Here is a 25162-nt window from a genome sequence, read left to right as displayed (position 1 = left end):
TTAAATGGAATCTCCAGTAAAATCAGAACAGACCTTCCAAGCTAACTCTAACCTCTCTCCTTTTATCCTATTTATTATGAAATGGGCTGGCTTATTATTGATATAGACAACTGAAAGATATTATATTGAAACCAAATAACATATTTTTTTAATTTTAAGTCTGTCATTGCAAAAGGATTGCTAAATAAAATTCAAGAATCAGCTGGCTACGTTCCTGTGTATTTAAATTTTTCTGCTCAAACTTCTTCTGCAAGGACGCAAGAGATCATTGAGTCAAAACTGGAAAGGAAAAGAAAAAATATTCTAGGTAAGGATTACCATTTTATTTTGTCCCACAAAAGTTTTTCATTAAATTAATAAATCACTAAAACAGTGCATATAATAAAATTACAATTGGGAGAGCATAGGTACAAAATGGGCGGAGTAAGACGTTTTACAGATCATTCCCTCCACTAGAAAAAAGAAAGAGCTGGAAAAAGAGACTGGAATTAACAGGGTGGTAACCCCAGAACCAGAATGGACATTTAGAACAACTAGAGGGGTTACAGAGGAAGCTAGAGGCTGCTGAGAGTTCAGCAGCCCCCATTGCTCAACACCCCCAGCTACTTGGCTTCCAGGGGCCAGAGGATGGGGGGCAGAGCCCTGCGTTTGCCTCAGTTACCTTGAAAGGAAAGTGCTTCCTGTAATGAATCCCAAGCCCAGGGACATAGCTTTTTGCCTATCAGTTCTCAACTAATATATTCCAGAGTGGTGGAGTCTCCTGTTTTGCTCAAACTGTTCTCTTTTCTCTGCTATGGCTCATTCTTTTTTGTGTGTGATGTGTGTGTACACTGATTTTCCACAAGTTAAATGTGGCATCGTGCAGCTCCACTATCCTGGATTTCTCTTGGAGCAATGGGATGCTTCTGAATATCCAGGATGGTGAGAAGACATTCGCATAAGGATATCTTTGGCATTCTTCCACTTACTAGTGTGGGTTTTCCTCGCCCCTGTTGGCGAAGGCAGCAGGAGTGGCTGGGATTGAGAAAGATTGAGACCTGACGGGAGAGAGTCTTGGAGAGTAGGGGTGAGGGACAGCCTGACAGCGTGGAAGATCTGGCCGGGTCTACCTCTCCCTGCAGGGGCCATGATGGGGCCACCGGGGACCCCCCTCCTCCTCGTGGAGGGGCTCTGCTGGTGCCGCCTCACTCAGGGGAGAACTGAGTTTCTAGGCCCTGCAAGGCGTTCCTTTAGTCCAAATGCATACCTTTGACTTTCCAAGGGCAAATCATAATTCTTAAATGAAATTCGTTTAATTCCCCCAGGAGCACCAGGAAACAAACAGGTTGTGATTTTCGTTGATGATTTAAACATGCCCAGACTGGATTACTATGGCTCCCAGCCTCCGATTGAATTGCTTCGGCAGTATCAAGATTTTGGTGGATTTTATGACAGAAGTAAACTCTTTTGGAAAGAGATACAGGTTATTGTGGGTCTTAAATTACTTTGTGTGTTCAAATTTAAACACCAGGGAAATGTGGCTGCCATGTTTCTTATGCGTAATTCAATTTCTTTTCTCTGTACTGAGTTCTTGCTGTTTGGTTCAGAAGATTCGCGGGCAGATGAGACAGAGGGTGGAGGGACTTGCATTTCAATGCAGGGTGATGGGTGCAGCAGTCAGGAGGGACGGGCTGGGGATGAGGGGAGGAAGAAAGAGGGCCTCCCAGAGCAGGTGACGTCAGAGCTGGGTTTTGAAGGCAGAGCAAGACAAAGGAAGGAAGATTTTACATCTCAGGGGCAGGGTGTGTGACATGCCACGATGTAAGACATATCAGCTCCAGAGCAGCAGGAGATGGGACTGGGGAGACTTTCAGGGGTCGTGTCCCAGAGGGCTGTGATGCCACCACGAGGGGCATGGGTGCACCCTGCGTATGATGGGAGCCTCTGGAGGGCATGTTAGGGGAAAACCCCATTGGCTGGAGGGGAAGCAAGGCCAGGGCAGGGGCAGGATCTGGGACAGAGGAGAGGAGGGTCAGAGCCCTTTGTAGAGAAGTGCATCCAGCAGGGTTTAGGGATGGATTGACAAGACTTGTGGGGTGTGAAGATGGAGGGGGAAGGGGGAACTTGAGTGCCCGTCTCCGTTCTGTGAAACGTACCACCATCCTAGACTGGAAGGGGGTGCATAACTGGGGTGAGTTTCGTTTTACTCACAATAAAAACAAACACCTACTTGTACCAGGTGCTATCTAAAGGCCTCCCACTTAATAATGCTTTTAACCCTCCTAACCCCCCTGAGAGACAGTGGGTGATATTCGTACATTTTGCAGATGTGGAAACAGAGACCCAGAGTGTTAAGAGTTAAGCTAAGTAACCAGCCCAAGATGGCACAACTAGTGAGTGGCAGAACTGGGATTAGAACCCGGAGCTTTCGGATCAAGCATCTGTGCTGCTGTGTTAAGCTCAGTGTTGTGGGCCACCCAGGTAGAGCTCTGGCTGTCAGGCTGTTGGCCTCCTAAGTGAGAGTGTGCTGGAGAAAGGATGGACAGGAAGATCAAGATTTGGAAGGCAAATAAAATTTCAGCCTATAGGTTGTAGGCAGAAGCCAGGGAAAAAGAAAAAAAAAAAAAAAGTCATTTTAGACTTTAACATATATTAAGCATTTATTGCAACATATTAGTGCCCAGTAGTTTAAACTGCAATAGTGGGTGCAAAGTGTGGATGCTCATTCATTCAACAAACACTTATTGAGCATTTGCTCTGTGCCAGGCCCAATAGGACGTCTTGAGTGTGTGGGAGTAAATGAAACTGCCAAAATCTTTGTCCTCGAGAAGATAACTTTCTGGTAAGAGTGTAAACAAGGAAGGGTGAATCACCACGGAAAATGACAGTTGAAATATAGCCATCAAATCAAGTCAGGTGGGAAGTTTGAGATGAAGCATCATTTTTTTTTTCTTTAAAACATAATCATTCTTTGAAGTGAAAGAAAGAAGAAAGTGTAAGTGGCAGAGGAGGAAACGGAGATGGAAGAAGAGAGCAGAATCTGCACAGGGTGAAATCTGATGGGGGCACAGGCAAAAGGGGCCTCTTGGTCCCCGGGATGGAGAGCCTGGGACAGAAGATGAGCCCGTCTTGGCTCAGCGGGCTGTACTTGAAGTCAGTTTAAACAGGAAACGTGCTTGCGATTGTCAGAGCATTTTTACAAAACGTAATGCAATGCTGGTGCACGGCAGGCCTCAGAAGACGTTCTTCTGGGTCCTCCCGCCAGGACGGGCGGATCGATTACTCTTCTTGTCGGGTCACCCGGGCGGATTCCTCCCCCGCAGGATGTGACCATCGCCTCGGCGTGCGCCCCTCCGGGCGGCGGCCGCAACCCGGTGACCCCGCGCTTCCTGCGCCACTTCAGCATGCTGAGCCTCCCGATGCCGTCCGAGCACAGTCTGAAGCAGATTTTCCAGGTGAGTGTGGACTTAAGGCTCCCACCGTCAGAGTGGTCCCAGGTGTTTGGGGGGTCGCTGGCGGGCTTCGCGTGTTTGTGGTCTCAGATTGTTTTAGGAATGCAAAGGAATGGGCAACACACAGCCCCTGGCTTTACGGAAGGCTGAGTTGTGGGTCCTTGCCTCTTAGTAAGAACATGGTTCTTAGCAGATCTCGTCTGCTCTGCCTCGTTCCTGAGCACCAGGTCATCCTGGCCACTTGCCCACCAAATGGCACCAGGTGATGTCCCCCCAGCAGAACGCCCCACCTCCGCTGCTGCCATCGCACCCCCATCCCGAGGAACGACAGCCCATGTCTCATCCACCTGTGCTAACTTCCCTAAGGGGCCACTTTCTTGTCTGTGTCTTTTAAATGGGGAGAATAATGGTGCATGCCCAATAAGGTCATTTCAAAGATTCAGTGTCAAGTGCTTTCTTCCCCCAAATTGTGGGTATTCAACAAATATGAGATTATTTTGATAAAAAGATGAGAGAACACAAAGCAGCCTGATTAGATGATGTGATTAGCAGTGGGCAAAGGCTGCTTCAGAGAAGAGAAATTGTGACAATGAGAAGGTGGGATTTGGCAGGGAGGAGCGGAGCCTTGGAACCGAGAGTACTTGAGCTGATGCGGTTGTCGCGGCAGAGGAAAAACACGAAGAGCAAGGCAGTTCGTGGTTCGGTGACTGGTCTGGAGAATCTGACTTTGGAGTCATCCGCGAGGAGCTGCAGAGGGTCGCTGATGCAGGAGTCACATGAGCCTCTGGTTTACCTGCACAGCCTCCTTCCAGCAGAGGCTCTCTTAGAAGAGAGAAGGGAGCAGAGTTTGCACCGATGCGACCTGCAGTAGATGGAAAAGTGGTTTTCACATTCAAATAGCTTACATCCATGAGAAATTTTTTTAATATATTTGAGTAGTTGCAATAAGTATTTATGAACTAATGCCAAAATGATATGCAAGAACTGCAAGATTTTGAAAATGTCCTCATGCCAAAGCATTCTTCCCCCAAATTGCAAGAATTCCAACTCTATCTTCTGTGCATATTCTTAAGAGGGACTTTGCAATGTTGCCAAATACATGATGTCAAGCCAAACAAGCAAGTAGAATACTGCTGTCCTCAGTAAACTCTAATAGCATGCTCATTTTAATATATGACTCCCAATTGAGTAAGCCCTTTATTCATCCATTAAACAAATATTTATTGAGTACCTCCAGTGTGCCAGACATTGATGTTTCATTTGGAACAAAATAGGTGCCATCCCTGTCCTCTTGGAGGTTTCACCATGGGGACAGATAACAAACAGGAGAATGAGCTAATCTATATAAATAAAATAAGAATTCCCATCTGTCTGTTCTCTGTCACACATATACAGCAAGCCAGAGTTTCATCATCAGATTTAAAGACTGCATTTGGGATGGTTGTACTCAAAATATAAGCCACATGGAGCATGTCAGACTCTTGTTGGGGACCCAGGATGGGGAGCACCTGAGGAAGACGGGGGGGTCTTCATAAACAGCTGAAACTCTTGTTCAACAGGAGGCCCATCGTGGTCAGGGAAAATAAATGTATTTCAGGTTGTCTCAAAATATCTCATAGATGAGCCCTAAGTCTAAAGTCACAAGGACTGAATTCTAAGCACTGATATATAACCTGGTGGCTTCTCCTGTGAATAAAACCCCAAAGTTAATGGTGGTGGGAATTTATCTATTTCAAAAATCTATAATGATTTTCTAAGCAACTAAGGCAGGCGAAGTAGGTTAGCTAAGAAACGTGCTTTCAAGGCGTGGTAAGTTCATAGCCCTTGTGGATGCCTCACAGTCGTAGAGCAGGGGTGAGCCCATTCCAGAGAACATATTCTGGAATGAACACAAGGACTTTACCAACAAGATGAGCCTGCATTGGAGTTTGGCTTTCTAATTATTATTAGAAAAAGTATCATCAGATCTGGTATTTCTTTAAAACAAAATCTAACCTGTCATATTGTTTCTGGTTCTAGGCCATCTTAAACGGCTTCTTGACCGATTTCCCAACGGCTGTAAAGCAAACAGTTTCGAACATTGTAGAAGCCGCAGTTGAGATTTATAACAGAATGAGTGTGGATCTTCTCCCAACACCAGCCAAGTCACATTATGTCTTTAATTTGAGAGACTTATCCAAATGTGTGCAAGGTAGTGTACTGAAGCTTGTTCTCTGACCCGCACCCTCCCTTCATTTCCATTCGCCCCAAATCCTTCAGTGGGATTATGGGTACGTGTGTCCGTGGCTGCCCTGGAAGTCCCATTCCATGCCCTCGTTCACCTCACCTCCCCCAAGCCCTAAGCTGACACGTCACAGCGTCCACTCTTTCCTCAGACAGCCAGCATCGCCTCTCGTTTCTCACTCCCAACTGATGACCCGGCACCTTATTTCATGAAAGGAAAAATAATACAGAAGCAATCAGACCAGAGCTGCGTCGTCTCCCAGCCCTCCAGATAACCCACATCTGCCTTCCCTCCCATTGCAGTGGAGAAGCTGCCACTGCCCCTGTCACGTGCCAACGCCCCCAGTTTGCACTGATTCCCAGGCCCTCCTGCCTGCTCACGGATTTGCCTCTTGTAATTCCCACCTGTCTTTTGCAGCCTCAGCATTTCGTTTACTAATGACTGCTTCCCAACAGCATGTAAAGCCTGTTGTAATACCTCCCACCTTAAATATAATTCTCTTTAGATCCCACCTCCCCCTGCTGTTAGACCTTCCCTCCCCCATGTTTCTGCTCTTTATTGAGAGACCCCTTAAGAAGGGGTCCCTTCTCACTGCCCCACTTTCTCCCTCTGGTTGTCCCTTTAATAGACTCCATGGAGCTTTTATACCTGACGTTGCACTAGACTACTCTTTGCCATTTCACCCTCTCCATCTTGACACATCCAGTGGTCACTTCTCAGTCTGCATCTTCACCTCTCCAGTGTGGAGCCCAAACAACTCCTTCCCCTCTCTGGAAACCCTTCCTTCTCTGGGGTTCCAGGGCACTGCTCTCCTGGGTTCCCTGCTCTCTCACTGGCTGCCCCTCTGCTTCCCTACCTCACAAGGTCAGGGTGCCCCAGGGCTCCATCTTTGGTCCCCTTTTTTATCTCCATGCACTCCCTAGGTAATCTCAGTCAGTTCTGTGGTGATAAATACCATTATCAGCGATGGCACTCAAATGTCTTACCTCCAGCCTCACTCTCTCCTCTGAGTGTCTTGTTTGTATCTCCAGCTGCCTTCTCCCTTAGATATCCAGTGGGCTTCTTCAGGTTGCCAAGTCTGAAATTGTCGCACTACCATTTGAGGCTCAGGTCATGAGCCTTGGAACCATTCTTGGGTGATCTCATTCCTTGGTACATGCCCGCATCCAATCCATCAGCAATTCTTAAGGCTTTTCCTTCAAAATGTATCACAAATCCAACTACCTCTCACCACTGCCTCCTCTACTACTGTAGCCTGAGCTTCGTTGCCTCTCACCAGGATCTCTAACAGGAAGAGTCTCCTCTCTTGTCTCCTGCCCACTTACTCCACCTTGACCCCAGCTCTGTCCTCTTCACAGCAGCAAAGCTCTCTCCTGTTCAGACCCTCCTGAGGCTGCCTCTCCCAGCCTGCCCTGTGACTGAAGCTCTGTGGGGTCTGGACCTGCCCCCTGGCCTTCTTTGCCCTCCCTCCCCACTGTTGTCACCTCCTTGCCAAGACCCTTTATTCTTTCCTTGGAATGCTCTTATACCAGATATCCACATGGATCACTTTCCCTGTTCAGATGCGGCCTCCTCAGCAAAACCTTTTGTCTCTGCGACCCCTTCACAGCCATCATGACCTGAAATCATCTCCTTGATATCCATCTGGATGCATGTTCACTTCTCTCTCTCTCCCGCTAGCAGCTTAGGGCCTTGAGGACAGAGACCATGTGGTCCACCATCCCCAGCGCATAGAATCGTGCCTGGCATCGAATGAATGAATGAATGAGTAAATAAGTAAATGAGTGAATGAGTGGTATAGAATGCTAGAACTGAAAGAAAGCTTTAAGAACATCCCAACCAAGCCCCTCACCTTATTTGGTGCACAAAAGGCTCCAACTCTTGCTTGCTCCACGATCTCCTTTGTCTCCTGACCTCTGATCTGGAGCTCTTGGTTCTACACTACTCATAATATTTTTTTCTCAACCAAGATTCAAACTTTGGTTTAAAGCATATAACTATGTCTTAAAATCTGGTTTGAGAAGTAGCGTAAATGAAAGTTATTAAGCACTTCCATGTAAAGCAACAACTAGGTTCTCTGAAATCCAGCCCGCTTTTCTGTCCTCAGCAAAATCAAATCCATTACTGAGCACAGCCGAGATGTGTCCTATGTCAGTGAAACTGGGAGCAAAATAGGAGGTAATGGCCGATGGCAGGAGCTGAGCTTGGTTTTAGGAGCCCTGACTGCTCACCTGCTCCTTCCTAGTGCTCAGTTCACACCACAGGTCCTCAGTCCTTCCAACTCCCAGTCCCAACCCTGCAATGATTTTCTTTTTCTTTCCCCTTCATGGTCTGTCTGGAAATTCTTGAAGCTGGCCCACTACCATCCTTGCCAAAGGATGACACAATAACTTATTTTCCCTTCCTCCACTGAAATCTCACTCTCCAATTTTAGCTGTTTAGTCCTGGAATTCATGAACTCATTTTTCTAGAAAACCTTGGAATGTGGTTCTGTTTCTTTAGTGGTAATGAACAGCTTCTAACTCACTTCCTGGTCCACAGACTTTTTTTTTAATCTAGTCCTTTATTCATCATGCTTCCCCATTGCTTTTCTGTTCCTGTTTTTTTGTTTGCTTTTGTTTTTGTTTTTGTTTTCAAGAGAAGTTGTGGGTGCACAGAACAATTATGCAATGTTCCTGTTTTTTAGATAACTTCTGAGCCTCAAAAATCCAGGATCCACTTGATTTCTGACACTGGTCCATCATAAAATATACAGGAAATTCCAGTTTTGATTAACTTACTCTTGTCCCTACATATTATCAAAATGTCCTGGAAATTCCCTTATTTCCACAAACATTGAGAAAAATTAAAGCTTCAGTCATTCCAAGAAACATCTACGTCTCATGCACACATGCAGTATGAGCTGCAAAAGAAATGTAGCATCGTCACCTGTGGAAATGCCCCTGTTCTCCACAGAAGCGTGGGCAGTGCCTGCTGGGTTGTATGGACACATGGGGTGTGGCCATGTACAGAGTACACTCTCTCCACAACCCCTGATTGCACAGCATCTGTCAGGGATCCCCGGGGAGAATGAACGTGTCCAGGCTCAGCTGTAAATTGTTGCTTTTGATCTAATTTGAAATTATTAGAACTGTCTTTGCAATGACATGTCTTTTATTAACAAAATGAGTAGCGGGAGCCCAAAGAATAAGAGGCATTTGATGAGGACTGAGCACGGGGGGAGAATGAAAGAGGGAATCAGTGTTTTGAAAGCTCTGTGTGAAGGGCAGGAAAAAAAAGCTGCAAGTTGAATATATAGATATTTTTTTTTTAAAGAAATGTGGTGCTCCCCACCTACCATAATACAAACCCAGGGAATAAGGAGGTGACTGCCACTCCAACTGTGAAGTCTGATCACTGTGTGTGTCCAATTAAAGAAACATCACAAAACGGGAAACTGTGGCTGTCACAGAATGCGTCCTGGTTTTGGTTTCAAAAACTGTGGTCACCATTATTTTATGTGTACATCCACTGGGAAGCTCCCATTTTGGGCAGTATGGGGACAAAGTTGGACTTCAGGATTTCTTAACCAGTATCTTTTAAACTACTACTAGATATTTCACAAATATGTAATATCTGTTTTTTTTTTCTTTTCTTGGAAAACAGGTATCCTCCAGTGTGATTCGGGAACAATAAGAGAAGAGATGCAGATGTTTAGACTCTTTTGCCACGAATGCCAAAGAGTGTTCCATGATCGTTTGATTAATAACGAGGACAAGCACTATTTTCATGTTATTTTGACAGAAATGGCCAGTAAATATAAATCTTTATTTAGCTGTTCTCTCTCTCTTTTTTTTTTTTTTTACTATATATATATATATATATATATATATGAGAAAAGCATTTTGGTTTCTATAAAGGAAAATTAAGATGAGTTTGTGTAGGGTAATACAAAATAAATTTTAGTCATTCATGAATAAAAGTTATTTTCTTTGACATTTCAAATATATGAGCTTTATTATAAAACTTATCTTATTGAAATGCAAGAAGTAAAATTTCGTATTTTTAATTCAGTATAGAATTTTTAAGTAGAGAAGAGAAAGTATGAGCAATAGCATTTTGCCTGATAAGAAGCCAGGGTATTTTTAAAGCACTTCTTATTTATTAAGTAATGTATTTTATATTTATTAACTATTCTTAATCTTAAACCTGGGATATTATCAGCTAAACTAAAGTGGTACAGTGTTAACATGGTTTTCTCTAAGTTTTCATTTATACCAGTTAAGGCTTCTAAGTGAAGCAACAGGTCGATCTTCTCTGCATTTTATCATCAAAATACTGCATTCAAGCTTATCATTACATTAAACTTTGATTTTGTTTTTTAAATAGACAAACATTTTGGAATTGCAATTGACCTGGAATATTTTTTGAATAAGCCCATCATTTTTGGAGATTTTATTAAGGCAAGTATGTTGTGTTGGCTTGGCTACATGTGAAGATTTTAAGGCTTTTGTTCTTTTCCAGTACAGGTTGATATTCTACAAGAACTTTATTCTATTAAGATTAAAGATCCAGACCAGAGGTCAGCAAACTATGAGCTTTAAGCCCAAGCCACCCACCTCATGTTTTTGTAAATAAAGTTTTATTGGATCACAGCCACACCCATTCGTTTACATTCTATCCACATGGCTGTCATAGCAGTAGTCATACAGAGACCATATGCAAAGCCTAAAATATTCATCCTCTGACCCTTTACAGAGAAAGTTTGCTAACCCCTGATCTACTTATGTTTGTTTTGGTTGTAGTTTGAATCAGGGAGCCATCAGGTACTCCATTTGGGAAGGAAAACAAGAGAAGTTGAGCATCTCACATCAGAGCTGCTATCCCCTCATTGCACTCTGTGTCCTGCTTAGCCTCTGCTCAAATGCTTCCGGTGATGGGACGCTAATTAGTTAGCAGCTCTACCCTCTTTATTTCAGGGTAGCCCTCATTAATAGCAAATTTCTCCTTATCTTTAGCTCCTCAAGTCTGTGCCCCCAATAACATCTACACTTTTTACCTAACTTTACCCCCTGGACCTGTCTAGAATAACTCTTCCATCTAACCTCTCTGGCTGTGTGGACAGGTAGCCATCTTGTTTTCCCAAGTTGGCTCGTGTTTGATTAAACTTTCTCCAGTGTCTCTGAGAGGGCTGGGGCCAGGTCTGTTTTATTCACCCCCTATCTCCAGTTTCCTGCACAGAGCTAGATACATGGCACACTCTCAATTGATGCTAGTAAAAAAGTGAATGAATTCATTGTCATAGTATGTGCGTGGGATACTTCACCCCCCTGGGTAGCCTTCCTCTAGTTAAGTTTTACCACCTGACAAATATAAAAGGTAGGCAATTTATTTGTGTGAACTATATCTGCTTAAATTCATAATTAAAAATAAAGACCAAGGTTTGTTTTCATGTGTATATTATAACCCCTGTGTGTTTTTAGTGGTATTAGCATAAAGTGGAAGAAAATTAATCAAAGAAAAAACGCAACTGGACTCTTCTTGTGTTGCCTAGATATGTATTTTATTCAAAAATTCCAGGTGAAAATGCCCCAGGGTAGTTACTACAGCCAAGGAAAGCTATCAATAGGTCCAAATGGGGACTCAGTTCTCTATCATTTATAACACACATTTCATTTTGACAAGTTATTTAACCTTAAATGACTGCTGTGTAAAAAACTACATATAGTTGTGGCATGATTTTTTATAACCATGATAGTCTACCGTGCATAATTTTCAAGCGATTTAGCTTTTTTGATGTCAATAACATTTGAGCAAAGTAGGAAGCCAGAATGAAGTATAGTGGCAAAAATTAAAAACCTGTTTCTGAGTGCCTATGTGAATTTTATTGCAAAGGTCATTGAAAGTCTAGTGTACCACTTAAAGAAGTTAGAGGAAATGGATTTTTCCAGTTTACAGTGAAAATCTGAATTTCTTTAGTCCTGTTTCCTTGGTTTTGAAGCCCTGCTAACACACATGTATATATATATGAATAAGTGACTAAATAGCAGGGTAGATAAAATAGTTTTCCTTCCTGTGGTTATGCATGTTATATATATTTTGATCCAACTTGGTTCTTCTTCCATAAATTATCTTCTAGTTTGGAGCAGACAAGACTGATCGAATTTATGATGATATGCCTGATATGCAGAAAATTGCAAATGTTCTACAGGACTATCTTGATGATTATAACCTCATAAATCCAAAAGAAGTAAAGTTAGTGTTCTTCCAGGATGCTATAGAGCATGTCTCAAGGTAACGTACTATATATAAGTTCACAGCAATGCTTTTTCCTTTGTGTTGAAAAGTAAGGATTAAGTTGGATAACACTCTAAATAGATTGCTAGATGGACAAAGGTCTCTGTTTTAGTTTCCTGGGCTCCTCAAGGAAATACCCTGCCATGTGTTGGCTTAAACAATGGGAATTGACTAGCTCAAGGTTTTGAGGCCAGGAAAAAGACCAAATCAAGGCTTCATCAAGGTGATGCTTTCTTCCCAAACAAAGCCTGGTGTTGTGAAGCTGGCTGCATATGATCCTTGGTCCTGGGCTCCTCTGTCACGTGGCAATGCACATAGCAGCTTCTCCTGGCATCTCCTTATCTTCCGGGTTCTATAGACCTTCAGCTCTTGCTTTCCGAGGCTTTCTCTTTATCTGTCTGAATTTAATTCTGTTTATAAAGGATACCAGTAATAGAATTAGGACCCTTCCTGATTGGGCTGGGCCACATCTTAACCGAAGTAACCTCATCAAAAGGTCCTGTTTACAATAGGTTCCCACCCACAGGAATGGATTAAGTTTAAGAACATGTTTTTCTGGAGAACATAGTGCTCCAAACCACCACAATATCTCACTGTAATTTAAAAAGTTATTTTTAAATATATATGGTATGAACATTCTATGGATTCCCAAGGTTATTATTTTTGCTACATCTTAATAGATTTTTGCACAAATATTAATAGATTGTTTTAGTTTGTTTTTTTCTATGTCCTATCTTGTTACAAAAAGAATGTGAGGTGTTTTACAGAGATACATATACAGGAAAACAGAGCGACTTACTTACAGGTCTACGGAAATAGGAGGTTTGAGATTATAACGAAGCAAATTGAATAAAAGGATCACAGATTCCATCTGCTTGTGAGTGTGACTCTTCCCCATTGCAAGAATCCTGTGTGGGACACCCCTGCCACGTGGGCATCCAGCCTGAATATCTGCAGTCCTGGGAAGTGGATCATGTCCTGGTGGACAGTTCCGCCACATTCTGTTCCCTGTGACTTCTGGTACCGGTTCTCACCTGGGGAGCAGTGTAATAATGACACTGCATACAAAACCATGACATGGAGTGTCTCCCCTAATGGTCAGAATGCCTCTCTATAGATCAGTATCGTGATCTCCTCCTTATAAATAAGGCTCAGAGAATGTTTCAGTGATCTGTCGGTGTGTAATAAGCCATACCAACACTTACCAGCTTCATTTTATCATTATTTCTCATGGTTCCTGACCATTCTCTCTTGGGGTCCCTCATGAAATTACAGTCAGACAGCACCTGGAGCACTTGGAGCATCTCTGCCTCCACGTGTAGCTCCAGCCTGGCTGCATCAGAGTGGCCACTCTTCTTACGTAGTGACCCAGGACTCCAACAGCACGTGCTCCAAGAGAGAGCTGTGCAGAAGCCAAAGGGCCTTTCATGACTTAGCCTGGGAAGTCACGTAGCATCACTTCTGCCATACTCTGTCAGTCAAAGCAGTATAGGGCCACCCAGGTTCACAAGAAGGGACAGAGGCTCTATATCTTGATGACATCAAAGAGCAAGTAGGACCACAAACATTCCTGCAGCCGTTTTTGGACAATACCATCAGCTACAAAGAGAGTAAGCCAAAGTCCTACAGCCAGTAAGTGGCAGGCTGGAGTTCACATCCAATGCTTTGGCTCTAACTCCACTGCAGTTGCCTCCACCCAAAATAGATCCACTTTTTTCATAACAGCCTTGCAAATGTTTGATAATTATTACCACATGTCCTCTTAGCTTTATCTGCTCCAAGCGAAATTCTCTTGGATCTCTCACTACTGCCTTTTAGAGATTTCTAGCACTTGATTTTTCAGTGTTCCACTTAAAATGTGGTACCCAGATTTGATATAGTGTTCTGTGGAATAAGCAGTGCAGAAATGTGCAATAACAGGATTTCCCATGGTCTACTATGGCAACAAGATGTTGATGGCTTTGTTTTTTTCCTTTGTGAATCACCCTTTGTATTGGTCCCTGTTGAGACTGACAGCAAAATCCCCAAGAATTTTTCACATGAACCCTGAACAAATTAAGTCTTTGCTTAGCCTTTATTTCTGCTGTTTAATTAACTCCAACTCAAGAATTTATGTTTGTCCCAACTCAAGTGTTACAAAATAGGCTCATTTGTCTCTGGGTTGTTGAGATACCATTTTCTTCCCATCTGTCTGCCAGCTGACATACACATACACTATCCCCCAACAACTTTTACTCCAAGGTTTAGGCAAGCTCTAAGCCTGCAAAGAAAAAAGACAATGGCTGCATTCTGGTCTGAGAAACTTCCTGGAGAGTAGACCAGATGATAGGCAATGCCAGCTTAATTGTATTCATACTCTTTCTTAGTATTGTGAAGAGAATCACTGGGCAACTCAAGGTTTGTTTAGAATATTAGAGGGGGAATTAAAAACCAGTTGTAGAAAGGAGGAGGTTTAGTTTTCAAGTAGACAAAAGACTGCCATGTAAATGATGGTGCAGACATGTTCTCTTTTTTCTGGGGAAGATCAGTAGTTAGGAATTAGAGGAAACAAATTTTTAATTGTTGTGTAAGAACTTTCAGACAACCGTTGCAAGAATAGCAATGGAAGGGGCTTTGCGATGAACATGATTATGGGACAATTACTAAATACTCAGTAATGTAGCAGATTCTGTATTTCCTTTTTATTTTTATTTTTTCATAGGATAAGTGGGTGAAAGTCTTCCCGACTTAGGAAAAAATTTTGCTTCAGAGCCTGCACTTTCAAAGGAGAGCAATTTGTATCAGGCTATTTCTACCCATTCCATGGCCTGGAAGTTGTCACCACACTCCAAAGGATGTTAGAACAGATCTCTTTATGAAAACATAAGCCATTAATCTCTTGCCTTCTACATTAGAGAAAAATGTAACATTGGAGAATACTGGAGTAGTTTTCTGTCCATTGATATGTACATTAACAGAATGGACGTCACTTGTTTTCATTAATCTTAGATGGAAATAATCAAATTACTATCCATATTAGTATACATGAATCAAGGAAATAGTAATATACGAAGAGCAATATTTTTATGATATTCAGTATTTCATCCACTGTAGAACACTGTGCATTATAGAAAAAAAACTATCAAAACATTATATATCCGAGATCACTGGAGTCCTTTAAGAGAGCTCACAGAAAGAAGGAGCTCAGAGACATTTTTGGAGAGAAGCTAACATATGTAATCCAGAGTTTGCCCCCAGGAAAAGCTAAAAGCTGACACAGACCCAGACACTTGGAGATGCTTGGAGATGCAGACAGAAGATGTTTGGAGATGCTAAGCTAAGAGATGAAGCCCAAAGTTTGCCCTGGAGAAGCTAGGAAAGGATCCCCAGATGCTTAGAGAGAAATGCCCTGGGAGAACAAGCAAGGATGTACAGAAGCTGAGAGAGAGAAGTTAAGAGAGACAGAAGCCCAGAGACATTTTGGAGAAAGCCATTTTGAAACACTACCTGGGAGCAAAGGAGCAGCAGAAGCCAGCCATGTGCCTTCCCAGCTGACAGAGGTGTTCCAGATGCCATCAGCCATTCTTCAGTGAAGAGAACCCTAATACAGCTACCTACAATAAGTCTTCAAGGAAATGAAGAACATAGCTTCCCTGCCCTCAAAGAAAAGACTGGATGATAAATCCTGCACATAGATTCAAAGAATAGGGCAAGTCACAAACAGAAATGCCTCCGGCAGGGACTACAAATGGCTGAAATAGGCCAGTGGGAGCTATGACCCCCTGGAGAAGGTATGCCACCTAGGAACCCAGGCCCAGAATGACTCGTTTTATTTGCATGGCTGGAAATCTGGACTTTAATATAAAATCTCCAAGATTTTTCATGTGGCAACTAACCCAGAACCCAAAATACATCTGCAAGCTCAACCTGGCCTCTCAGCCACCAGTTTGCAACCAACTGATGCAATTAATGTGGCCCAAAGAGAAAGATGCACCCAGGGGAGGGCTGGAGCAGAAGCCCTGAGCCAAGAGTCAGGCCTCCCCCTCTCAGCGCCAACGCCCTCTACCCACTCCACAGGGCACCACCTTGTCACGTGGAGAATGGACTGAAATGATTCACCGCGGCTGCTGCCTCTTCTGGGAGGATTTGGGTTCCAGAGGATTCGAACACAGAAACAGCATCCCCCAGCTTCCTGCTTCACCTTAGCTTCTTGCTCTTCAAAGTGCCTTCACCCTGACGACTCAGAATAGAATAACCTCATTATTTTCATTAACCTATGGGCCATTCTGATCAGCCAGTCTCCCAGATGGAGACTGTTTTCTTAATTGGTGTCTAATCTGGCATATATTCTGCTTCTAGCAGAGACTTTGGACTGCTTACTCATAGAGCCCTACAAGATTCTTATCTGGGTGCCCCATACAGTACTTGCACAATAGTGGACACTCCACAAATACAAACAGAAAAACAAATGATCTCCCAAACCCTCAGCACGCATTTCCATCTGAATCCAGCTAACAGGCTGGGTCTCCCCAGGCTGTTGGACCTGCTGCCCGGCCACCCCTGGGCGCCCGCCACATGCCCTGTGCCTCAGCGAATCCTCATAGTGGTCCTCCAAGACAGGACCCATCTTGGTCCCCAAACTGCAGATGAAGAGAGTGAGGCCCAGAGAAGGAAAACAGAATGCTCGAGTAACGCAGTCCACACTTTCAGCGATGCAAGCTGCACAACCTCAGTGGATGCTGTTCCTGTTCCCACTTTACAGATGGAAAGAGAGTCTCAGGGACATTCCAAAATGTTCCTGAAGGTCTTGCCCAGCTGGGAAGAAAGCAGAGCTTCTGACTGCATCAGGTCAACAATAGGCTCAGTTCTCAATCCACTTCTGAATTTCAAAATAGGCCTAGTTGAAATTTTAAAATAAGAATAATAAGCAGAAGAGCAAGTTTAACACTGATTCTGCTTTAATCACAGATAATCGTGTCATTAATTAAATACCCAAGTGTAGCATGTTGCATCTTCCTTTTCAGTTACAAGTCTGATTTCTTCCCTATTTACAACTATTTGCAACCTGGACCTACCCAAAAGATGGTCCATGGACCAGCAACATCTGCAGCATCTGGGAGTTTCTCAAGAATGCAAAAATGCAGACCCATGTCAGACTCACTGAATCAGGATCAGCATGTTAATAAAATCTCTCCGTGATTTGTGAGTGCAGCTAAGTTTGAGAGGCACCGAAATAGATGACCCAGAGGAAATCGCAAAATTCAGCAGTTTTATCACCAATTCTTTTTGGTATATCCAAAGGCAACATTGACTCCTAGTCAGTCATATGTTTGAACAACCAGGAATCTGTTTCCACATGGCCCAGAACAACTCTGCAAACACTCTTCCTCACCTCCCGTTCCCCACTGCTCAGCCTCAACCTGCAGACCCAAGCAGACCAGAATTTGCTTCACCCCTCCCCATGAAGAGATCATCACTACACATCAAAGGCACAGTCACACCAGACTCACAGTGGATCAGCTGAAAATCCTCATTGACATTTTCAACCAAAAACCTTACCCGGGTTATGCTACCAAACAAAACCTTGCTTAAAAATTAACACTGAAGAGTCTAGAATCCAGATTTGGCTTCAGAATTGAAGAGCTAGATGCTCATTCTGGAGAAGAACAGAACCCAAGCAGACCTTAGAATCAAGCCACGCCCACAGGCAAGACCCCCTACAGATAGATAGAGAAGCCAGAGCATGCCATACCTCCCACCTATTCCCATTCATGCACTCTCATCAAGGCATTCAAGAACAACCCTCACTCTGGGATTGATTCCTGAGAATGACTTGCTAAAGAAACTGGGGCTCCAGAGTCAAGAGTCCAAATTTGGTTTCAAACTTGAAGATCTAGATCCCATATCCAGAGAAAAAGAGAACCTGGTGCAAATGTAGAACAAATATAAGACAAGGAGCAAAATCTCTGAGATGAGAGAGTTCAAGGCATGGAAGCAACACAAAATATCACCAGCCTCACTAGCAACTGTTTCATTTCTCTGGAACCAGAATGAGGAAACACAGAAACTAGTTCAGTGTATCGGATGTCATCATCCTGAGCCCCACGTATTTCTCACTCTTCCTGGGAATGCACCCTTCCTCCAAGACTGCAAGTTAAGCCTTCTGGAAATGGTAAGCAAATCTTCAGGAGGCAGAGAAAGGTCCAAGAGGCTCTCCACAGTGCTCCTGATCCAGCCCAGATCTAGAGTTCAGCAGAGCTTGAGATCAGTGAAAATAAAATGAATACATACCAGTGTGTAATCATCACAGGAATAATTGATTCAGGCAAAAAACACCAATGTATGTTGTTTTATGAAGAACAAGATATGGATTACCTCAAATAATCTACCCATGGATTATTTATGAATTACAAATGAAAACTGGTAAATCTGCAATGGAGAAACTTGACAGACTCCACCTTAACCAAGTGCTGGAAATTCACTTTACCAACAATAACGCAGGCTGACATGAGGAGCCTCCTCATATGAAGCATCTAGAAAAGACACACTATCCCTTCTGTAGTATTACTGCCAAAAGTGCTTGTGCTTAATTTAATCAAAAGGAAACACCAGAGAAGCAAAACTGAGTGATGTTCTACAAAGTAACAGACCTGTGCTCTTCAACAATAGATTGAATAATTGCAATAAGGATGGAGAGAAAGCATGGGAACTCAGGAAGTCTCCTGAAGAGTTATCATCTACATGTAGCATGCGATACCATTTATGTGGGAAAAGCGCACAAATTCAGAGACCTGTTTACGCCTAAAATCGCTCTCCAAAGATGCTCAAGAAATTGGAAACATTAGTTATCTCTTGGAAAGAGAGGTGGAAAATTGGGGTGGAAGATAGAACTGTTTTTTCATTTTTATATTATATATACAGAAATATATATATATATATATATATATATTTTTTTTTTTACTTGTAGTGCCAAATTGTCAACTCAAAATTTCTCATTTTAACCACTTTCAAGTATACAATTCATTGGCATTAATTCTATTCACAATATTGTGCTTCCATCACTAGCATCCATTCCCTCAACTTTTGCATCATCTCAAACAGAAACTCTGCACCCATCAAGCAATAACTCCCCCTTCCCCACACCCTCCACTGCTCCCTTCCCCGCCACCATGGCTGCTGGTAATCTGTAATCTACCGTCTGTCTCTATGAAGTTTCCTCATTACAGGTATTTCATAGAAACGAGATCATACAATAGTATAAAGAAAAAAAAAAGACAATATTGACGAGTAAATGCTGGTTTCTAATTACAAAAACTCCACCCAGAGACATGGCCCCCAAACAATGAGAACAATCTGGACATAATCGTGGCCTCAGAAACCCCAGCTTCCCCTTGAGCAAGCCACTTGGCAGGGCCAAATCTGCACCCAGCCAACCCATCTGCCTCAGTCCCAAGAAGTCTACTCACCCTTCACGCAAGGGCTTTTATTCCCAGAGCTGCAGAAAGGGTGTCATGAGTTTATCCAAAAAAAAGAAAAAAAAATTCTAAAGTGGCTTTCAAAGTGCTCACTAAATGACTAGGGAACAAAAGTGATCTTTGGCCACATGGAAAAACACATCCAAAACTGAGGCAATAGGGGAATAGCTATGAACCTGAGGGGCTGTCCATAAACCCAGCCTAGGATGGGCTTGAAAATGTCCTCATAAACCACACCAGCCAGGCCACGGGCGATTCCTCGGTGGCCGAGCTGTGTGTGGTGTGGGGCTGGGACCAGCGTTGTGGAATCCTGGGTTGCGGAAAGGTGAGTGTGCCAGTTTGAGTGTATTGTGTTCCCCAAATGCCATTATCTTTGTGGTCTTGTGTGGGGCAAACGTTTTTGGTGCTGGTTGGATTTGCTTGGAGTGTGCCCCACCCAGCTGTGGGAGATAATTTGGATGAGATGTTCCCATGGAGGCATGGCCCCACCCATTCGGGGTGGGCCTTGATCGGTGGAGCTATATAAATGAGCTGACTCAAAGAGAGGAAAGAGAGTGCAGCTGGGAGTGATGTTTTGAAGAGGAGCAACCTTGCTGGAGAGGAACGTCCTGGGAGAAAGCCATTTTGAGGCCGGAGCTTTGGAGCAGATGCCAGCTGCCTTCCCAGCTAACAGAGGTTTTCCGGACACCATTGGCCATCCTCCGGTGAGGGTACCCGATTGCTGATGTGTTACCTTGGACGCTTTGTGGCCTTAAGACTGTAATTGTGTAGTGAAATAAACCCCCATTTTATAAAAAAAAAAAAAAAAAAAAAAATTATATATCCATCAACTCTCAATTTTATGCTCACCTGGGTTGCTGCAGAGAAATAAGCAAAAGGCGATGTGATGTTTCTCCTGCTGTGTGCGTATTGTGATAGAGACAGAAATGGTGTTTGTAGTTCGTGGCTGTGCCGTTTATTATTCTGCAAAGGGTTCTAGGAAAGGAGTCAGCAAACTTCATTTGAAAAGGGACAGACAATAAATATTTTATTCTCTGCAAGCCATACTGTCTCTGTAGCAACTACTAAATTCTGCTGTTGTAATGCAAAAGCAGCCATGGATAATAAGTAAATGAATGAGCATGACTGCTTTCCAATAAAACTTTATTTAGTGACACTAACATTTGAATTTCATATGATTTTCATGTGTCATGAAATATTCTTCTTCTTTTGATTTTTTTCAGCCCTTTAAAAAGGTAGAAACCATTCTTAACTCGTGGGCCATTTTAAAACAGTCAGTGAGCTGGAATTGGCTCACAGACCAGAGTTTGTTGATTCCTATTCTAGACAAATCTACTGTTGTCGGGCACAGGAAGAGCAAACCTGCCCAGGGAGACAAATTTAGAAGTTTGACCTTTTTTTCAGAAGATCTTGAATAGTGAACTGAGCATCTGTGCTTTATTCTGGAGGAATATTTTTTTAAAATAAGTCCTTGTAGATTCCCTGTTCTTTGCTCAGCCCACACAGCCACCATCCCCTGCCACCAAAGACAGTGGCAAATAATAACTATTTAATAAATGTACTCTGTTTCACAGTTTGGTAAAAGTGTACTGAATCTCAGAGGTAGTCAGAATAACAAATGGCATGTTTATCTCCTTTTCACATAAATATGTAATATTATTTATGAAAATTCACATTACCAAGATATTCTTAATGTTAGAACTATTGCATAAGAAGTCACCTTGTATTGCTTACAAAGCAGAGAAGTACGTCTACTTTATTTTCTTTAACAAAAGGTTATTACTTTCCTGATTATGTACTAAATACACTCATTGCAGAAAATTTAGAAAAATGTAATTCCACTGCCTCATCCAGAGACAACCACTATTAAAGTTGTATGGTGCTTTCAAAAACATTTATAAGCGTATATAGGTTTCCACAAAATTACGTTATATCATATCGTTAAATATCATGCCTATAACGATTGGCATTACATTTACCTCCATGGTCCCATGTAATTAAATACTATTTTAAAACATGGCCTTATGCCATCCTAACCTATTTTCAGTTTGTTTTTAATGCAACCTCTGTTTTGCTTCATGGTCTTTTTTTCCCTCTCTAATACTCTGAAAGGGTTCTATTTGCAGCTATCTTTCAGGTTTATTTTTTTAAAAATATTGTTATTATGATAGCAAAAGAAAGTAGAAATAGCTAAACATCCACCATAAGAGAATTTGTTAAATGAATTATGGTATGTCTACACAACACAGAAAATTTCTATATTTACTGACATGAAAGTGTCCAAAGTATATTATTCAGAAAAAACAATTACAAAACAATATGTGGGACGGAGTACAATTCCACTTTTGCAAACACACAGATGTCATTAGTTATAAATTCATTTAACAAATATTTATGAAACTTTACTACATGAACAGAACGGAATCCATGCCTTCACAATGGAGCTTTCAGGTGGTAAAATGTTAGCAAGGTTTTCTTTCTTCAGTTACAGTGACAATTAAAAAATTAAGCCATGAACACTTGTAAATATTTGGCCCTTATTTTCTCCAGTTACCAGCATGAGTAAAACTAGATTGATAAATAAATGGATAAAGAGATTGATTGATTGATAGAGGTAGGTAGATAGATAGATAAAGAAGGGTGGATGCTTCCGGTTAAAAATGAGAAATTAAACCTACTTTTACATTTAGCCCAGGATTTCCTAGTTTCTGCTGACCCAATCTGAGATTGTAAACAATCATGATGATAAATTATTTTTACATTGTACGTTTTCTTTTAAAAGAAATTTATTGACATGATCATGACTTTTCTTATCATCTTAATAATATATGAACTTGACCCTCATATCATATTCTGTGTAAAAAATTCTCATGCAAACTGTTCACATTTATACTGACATTCCTTTCCCTTTCTCAGGTTTTAAAATTTTATTCATTTTTCTGCATATCTTCAAAGGAACTTTCATGAAGGGTATTTTCTTAGCATTTACATCATCTCTCTCCCTCTCTAACCATTGTCGTCTAGAACGTCATCTTGTAATACATGGCTCTAAGGCCAACATAAAATTATTTGTTCCTTTGGGGGTGATTTATGCCTTCGAGGCTCACAAAATTTTTCAGTTATGTCTAAAGGATAGATTTCTGTTTTGTGTGTGTGTGTGTGTGTGTGTGTGTGTGTGTAGAGATACATATATCTCCCCTAGAAAGTATTTAGTGTTTTCCTTCTCTTCAATTTTCTTTCCCGACCCTCAGTGACCTCACTGGTTCAGCTCCAGTGGGTTTCTTCTTTCATTTTGGTCACCTAGTTTGTCCTCCTTATCTCCCATTTTCTCTGTCATCATTTTAGTATCATTCTATTTTTTTCTGTATATTCTGGGTAAATTTCTTGAGCGTCACTTCTGCTTCATGTATTTAGTTTTCCATGGTTACCTGTTTGCAAGGCCCATCTTCCACTGAGATTTTCAATTTGTAGTCAAAGTTTCCATTTCTATCCAATTTTTTCCTAATTTTTTTTCCTTCTTTCTGAGTGCTCACTCTACATAATGACTGCAATGCTTTTTGAATCTTGCTGCTAACAAGAATCAGAAATTTTCTAAAATGTTGTTGGTATCTCCTAATAAATCCATTTCAACTTGTTACCACTGATCTCTCTTTCTGAACTGCAGCTCCTTTTCCTAGATTTGTCCAGTGATTTTTCCAGTTGCTCATCCTTCATATAAATGGGGACCTGCGGTGGCCAATACAATGGTTAATATAACTTGTGACCCAGACTGACCAGTGTCCCTGACAAAATCCTTCCCACTCTGATGAAGGGAGAGGAGATTTTACTTTTGCACGACTAGTGCAGAGAACCTGCAGGTGCAGGGAATGGGGGAGAGATGGAAAAAGGAAAAAGCCCAGCAGGACCTTCTCCCTGCTCCTCCCCAAGGTGCCCTGCTCGGGGCCAGCGCTCCAAGGGCCACCAGCCTTCCCCGCCGGGCAGGCATCCTGGCCAGAACCACGAGGGTCAACCTGAACTAAGGCTGTCTCTGCTTCACCTGCAGGATCGCCCGGATGATCCGTCAGGAAAGAGGCAACGCCCTGCTTGTGGGAGTGGGGGGCACCGGAAAGCAGTCTCTCACCAGACTCGGAGCACATATATGCGGCTACAAATGTCTGCAGATCGAGCTCAGCCGAGGCTATAACTACGACAGTTTCCATGAAGACCTGAGGAAGTTGTACAAAATGGCTGGCGTGGAAGACAAAGATATGGTTTTCCTTTTCACAGACACCCAGGTACGTTAGAGAGCCCAGGTGTCAGAACAGGAAAGGACAGGGGTTGCAATGACACGTGTGCTTGTACACTTTGTGTGACCGAGTACAGGGACTGGTTCCGTCCAAAAACAGATTTCTTGGGCCTTTAAGCGACTTTTATTAAGTATTGTTTCCCCCACTTTAAATTCTAAGTAATAAAATATGATCAAAGGTTAAAGAGGAAAGTTTTATCTTTTCCTTGAAGGAAAGGACAAAGATAACAGAAGTAACACAGGGTTTCTGTAGAAAAAATATATTAGAAAGTAATTCCCTAAGTGAAATCAGTTATTAGGGAAATATGCTTTACCCGAGAAAAGAAAAAAAAATAAGGACTATGTTTTAGGGTTAAATGAACTTTTAAATTAAAATAGGATTACATCTATGTCTACAATGACCAATTTAACTTACTTTGAATTCATTCTACAGTAGAGGATTTTCCACACTGACTGTGCTTGGGTATTTTAACTTCAGGGAAAATAAACCTTTCTAGAAATTTGCAAAGGAATAAAGAAGTGTAGATTTGACCCATAAATATTTTAAACCTCCATTTAATTTTTAAAACATTGTAAACAGTTAAATACAAACATAAAACAGGGAAAATATTTTTAACATCTATGACATGCAATGAGGTTATATCTTATATATAAATATTTATTACAAATGAACAAGGAAAAACAAGCACAACCAATAGAAGAAATATAAGAATACATAAGAATAAAATCAGATAAAAAGAATAAAATAAGAATAGAATGTGAACCAAAAGTTCCTTTAAAAATACAGAAGAAAAAAAACACATGAAGAAATGTTCAGCTTCAGCAGTGCTCAAAGAAATTTAAATAAAGAAATATGCTAATGTTTTTGGCCTTGCACATTGACAGAGATTAAAATTCATAATATGCAGTGCTGGCAAAAGAGTAGGAAACAGGACCACAAAGAGCCGGATAGATTATGAATTCAAACTCTTTCTGGAAAGTAATTGGCAATATGTATGTAAAATCTTTAAATTTTTCTTAAAAATAATCAGAGTTGATCACAAAGTTATGTACAAGAATATCTATTGCCATTATCTTAAAATAATAGCTAATAACATGAGATAGCCTCAAGATCTGGTGAGAGACAGCTGCATAAGTAAATTATGGCAGACTCATATCATAGAGTACCATGTAAAAAAATTTAAATTTATATTGTAGACATATAAACATTAATTAACGTGAAAAATATTTATGACACATTGTTACATCATAACATGTACATAGAACATCTACTGTCTAAGCTTCTGGGTTTAGTGTATATCTAAACAGATATACCACGTACACAGAGAGCATCTGGGTCATAGGATTGTGACCGACTTTTTTCTTAGACTTATCAATATTTTCTAATTATTCTAAAATAAAAATATTTCCTATAGAATCTTTAATGTTGCTTTTAAAAATCAAGCAAGTTATATAAAATATTAAAAGGCTCCAAATTTTAAAACCCCAGAGA

General features: G+C 41.7%; 1 protein-coding gene across 5 annotated transcripts in view; it reads left to right on the top strand.

The window, feature by feature from the left end:
• The window catches only part of DNAH6 (dynein axonemal heavy chain 6), a 342016-nt gene that overhangs the window by 199255 nt on the left and 117599 nt on the right, over positions 1-25162 (top strand). For 4 of the 5 annotated variants that reach the window (XR_005212367.1, XM_037806993.1, XM_037806991.1 and 1 more), the window contains 8 exons: positions 160-307; positions 1305-1462; positions 3210-3434; positions 5451-5622; positions 9301-9447; positions 10024-10097; positions 11774-11928; positions 23428-23659. Coding sequence is in view for 4 of the 5 variants with exons in the window: in XM_037806993.1 (XP_037662921.1) it covers positions 160-307; positions 1305-1462; positions 3210-3434; positions 5451-5622; positions 9301-9447; positions 10024-10097; positions 11774-11928; positions 23428-23659 (1311 nt within the window). In the remaining variant the exon portion in view is untranslated. The remainder of the gene's footprint in view (positions 1-159; positions 308-1304; positions 1463-3209; positions 3435-5450; positions 5623-9300; positions 9448-10023; positions 10098-11773; positions 11929-23427; positions 23660-25162) is intronic. The other variant, XM_037806992.1, reaches the window with a different exon arrangement.

This window comes from Choloepus didactylus, chromosome 17 (genome assembly GCF_015220235.1).
Source record: "Choloepus didactylus isolate mChoDid1 chromosome 17, mChoDid1.pri, whole genome shotgun sequence".
NCBI lineage: Eukaryota > Metazoa > Chordata > Mammalia > Pilosa > Megalonychidae > Choloepus > Choloepus didactylus.
Note: the sequence above shows the minus strand (reverse complement) of the source record. Positions and strands in the feature narration are given on the sequence as shown.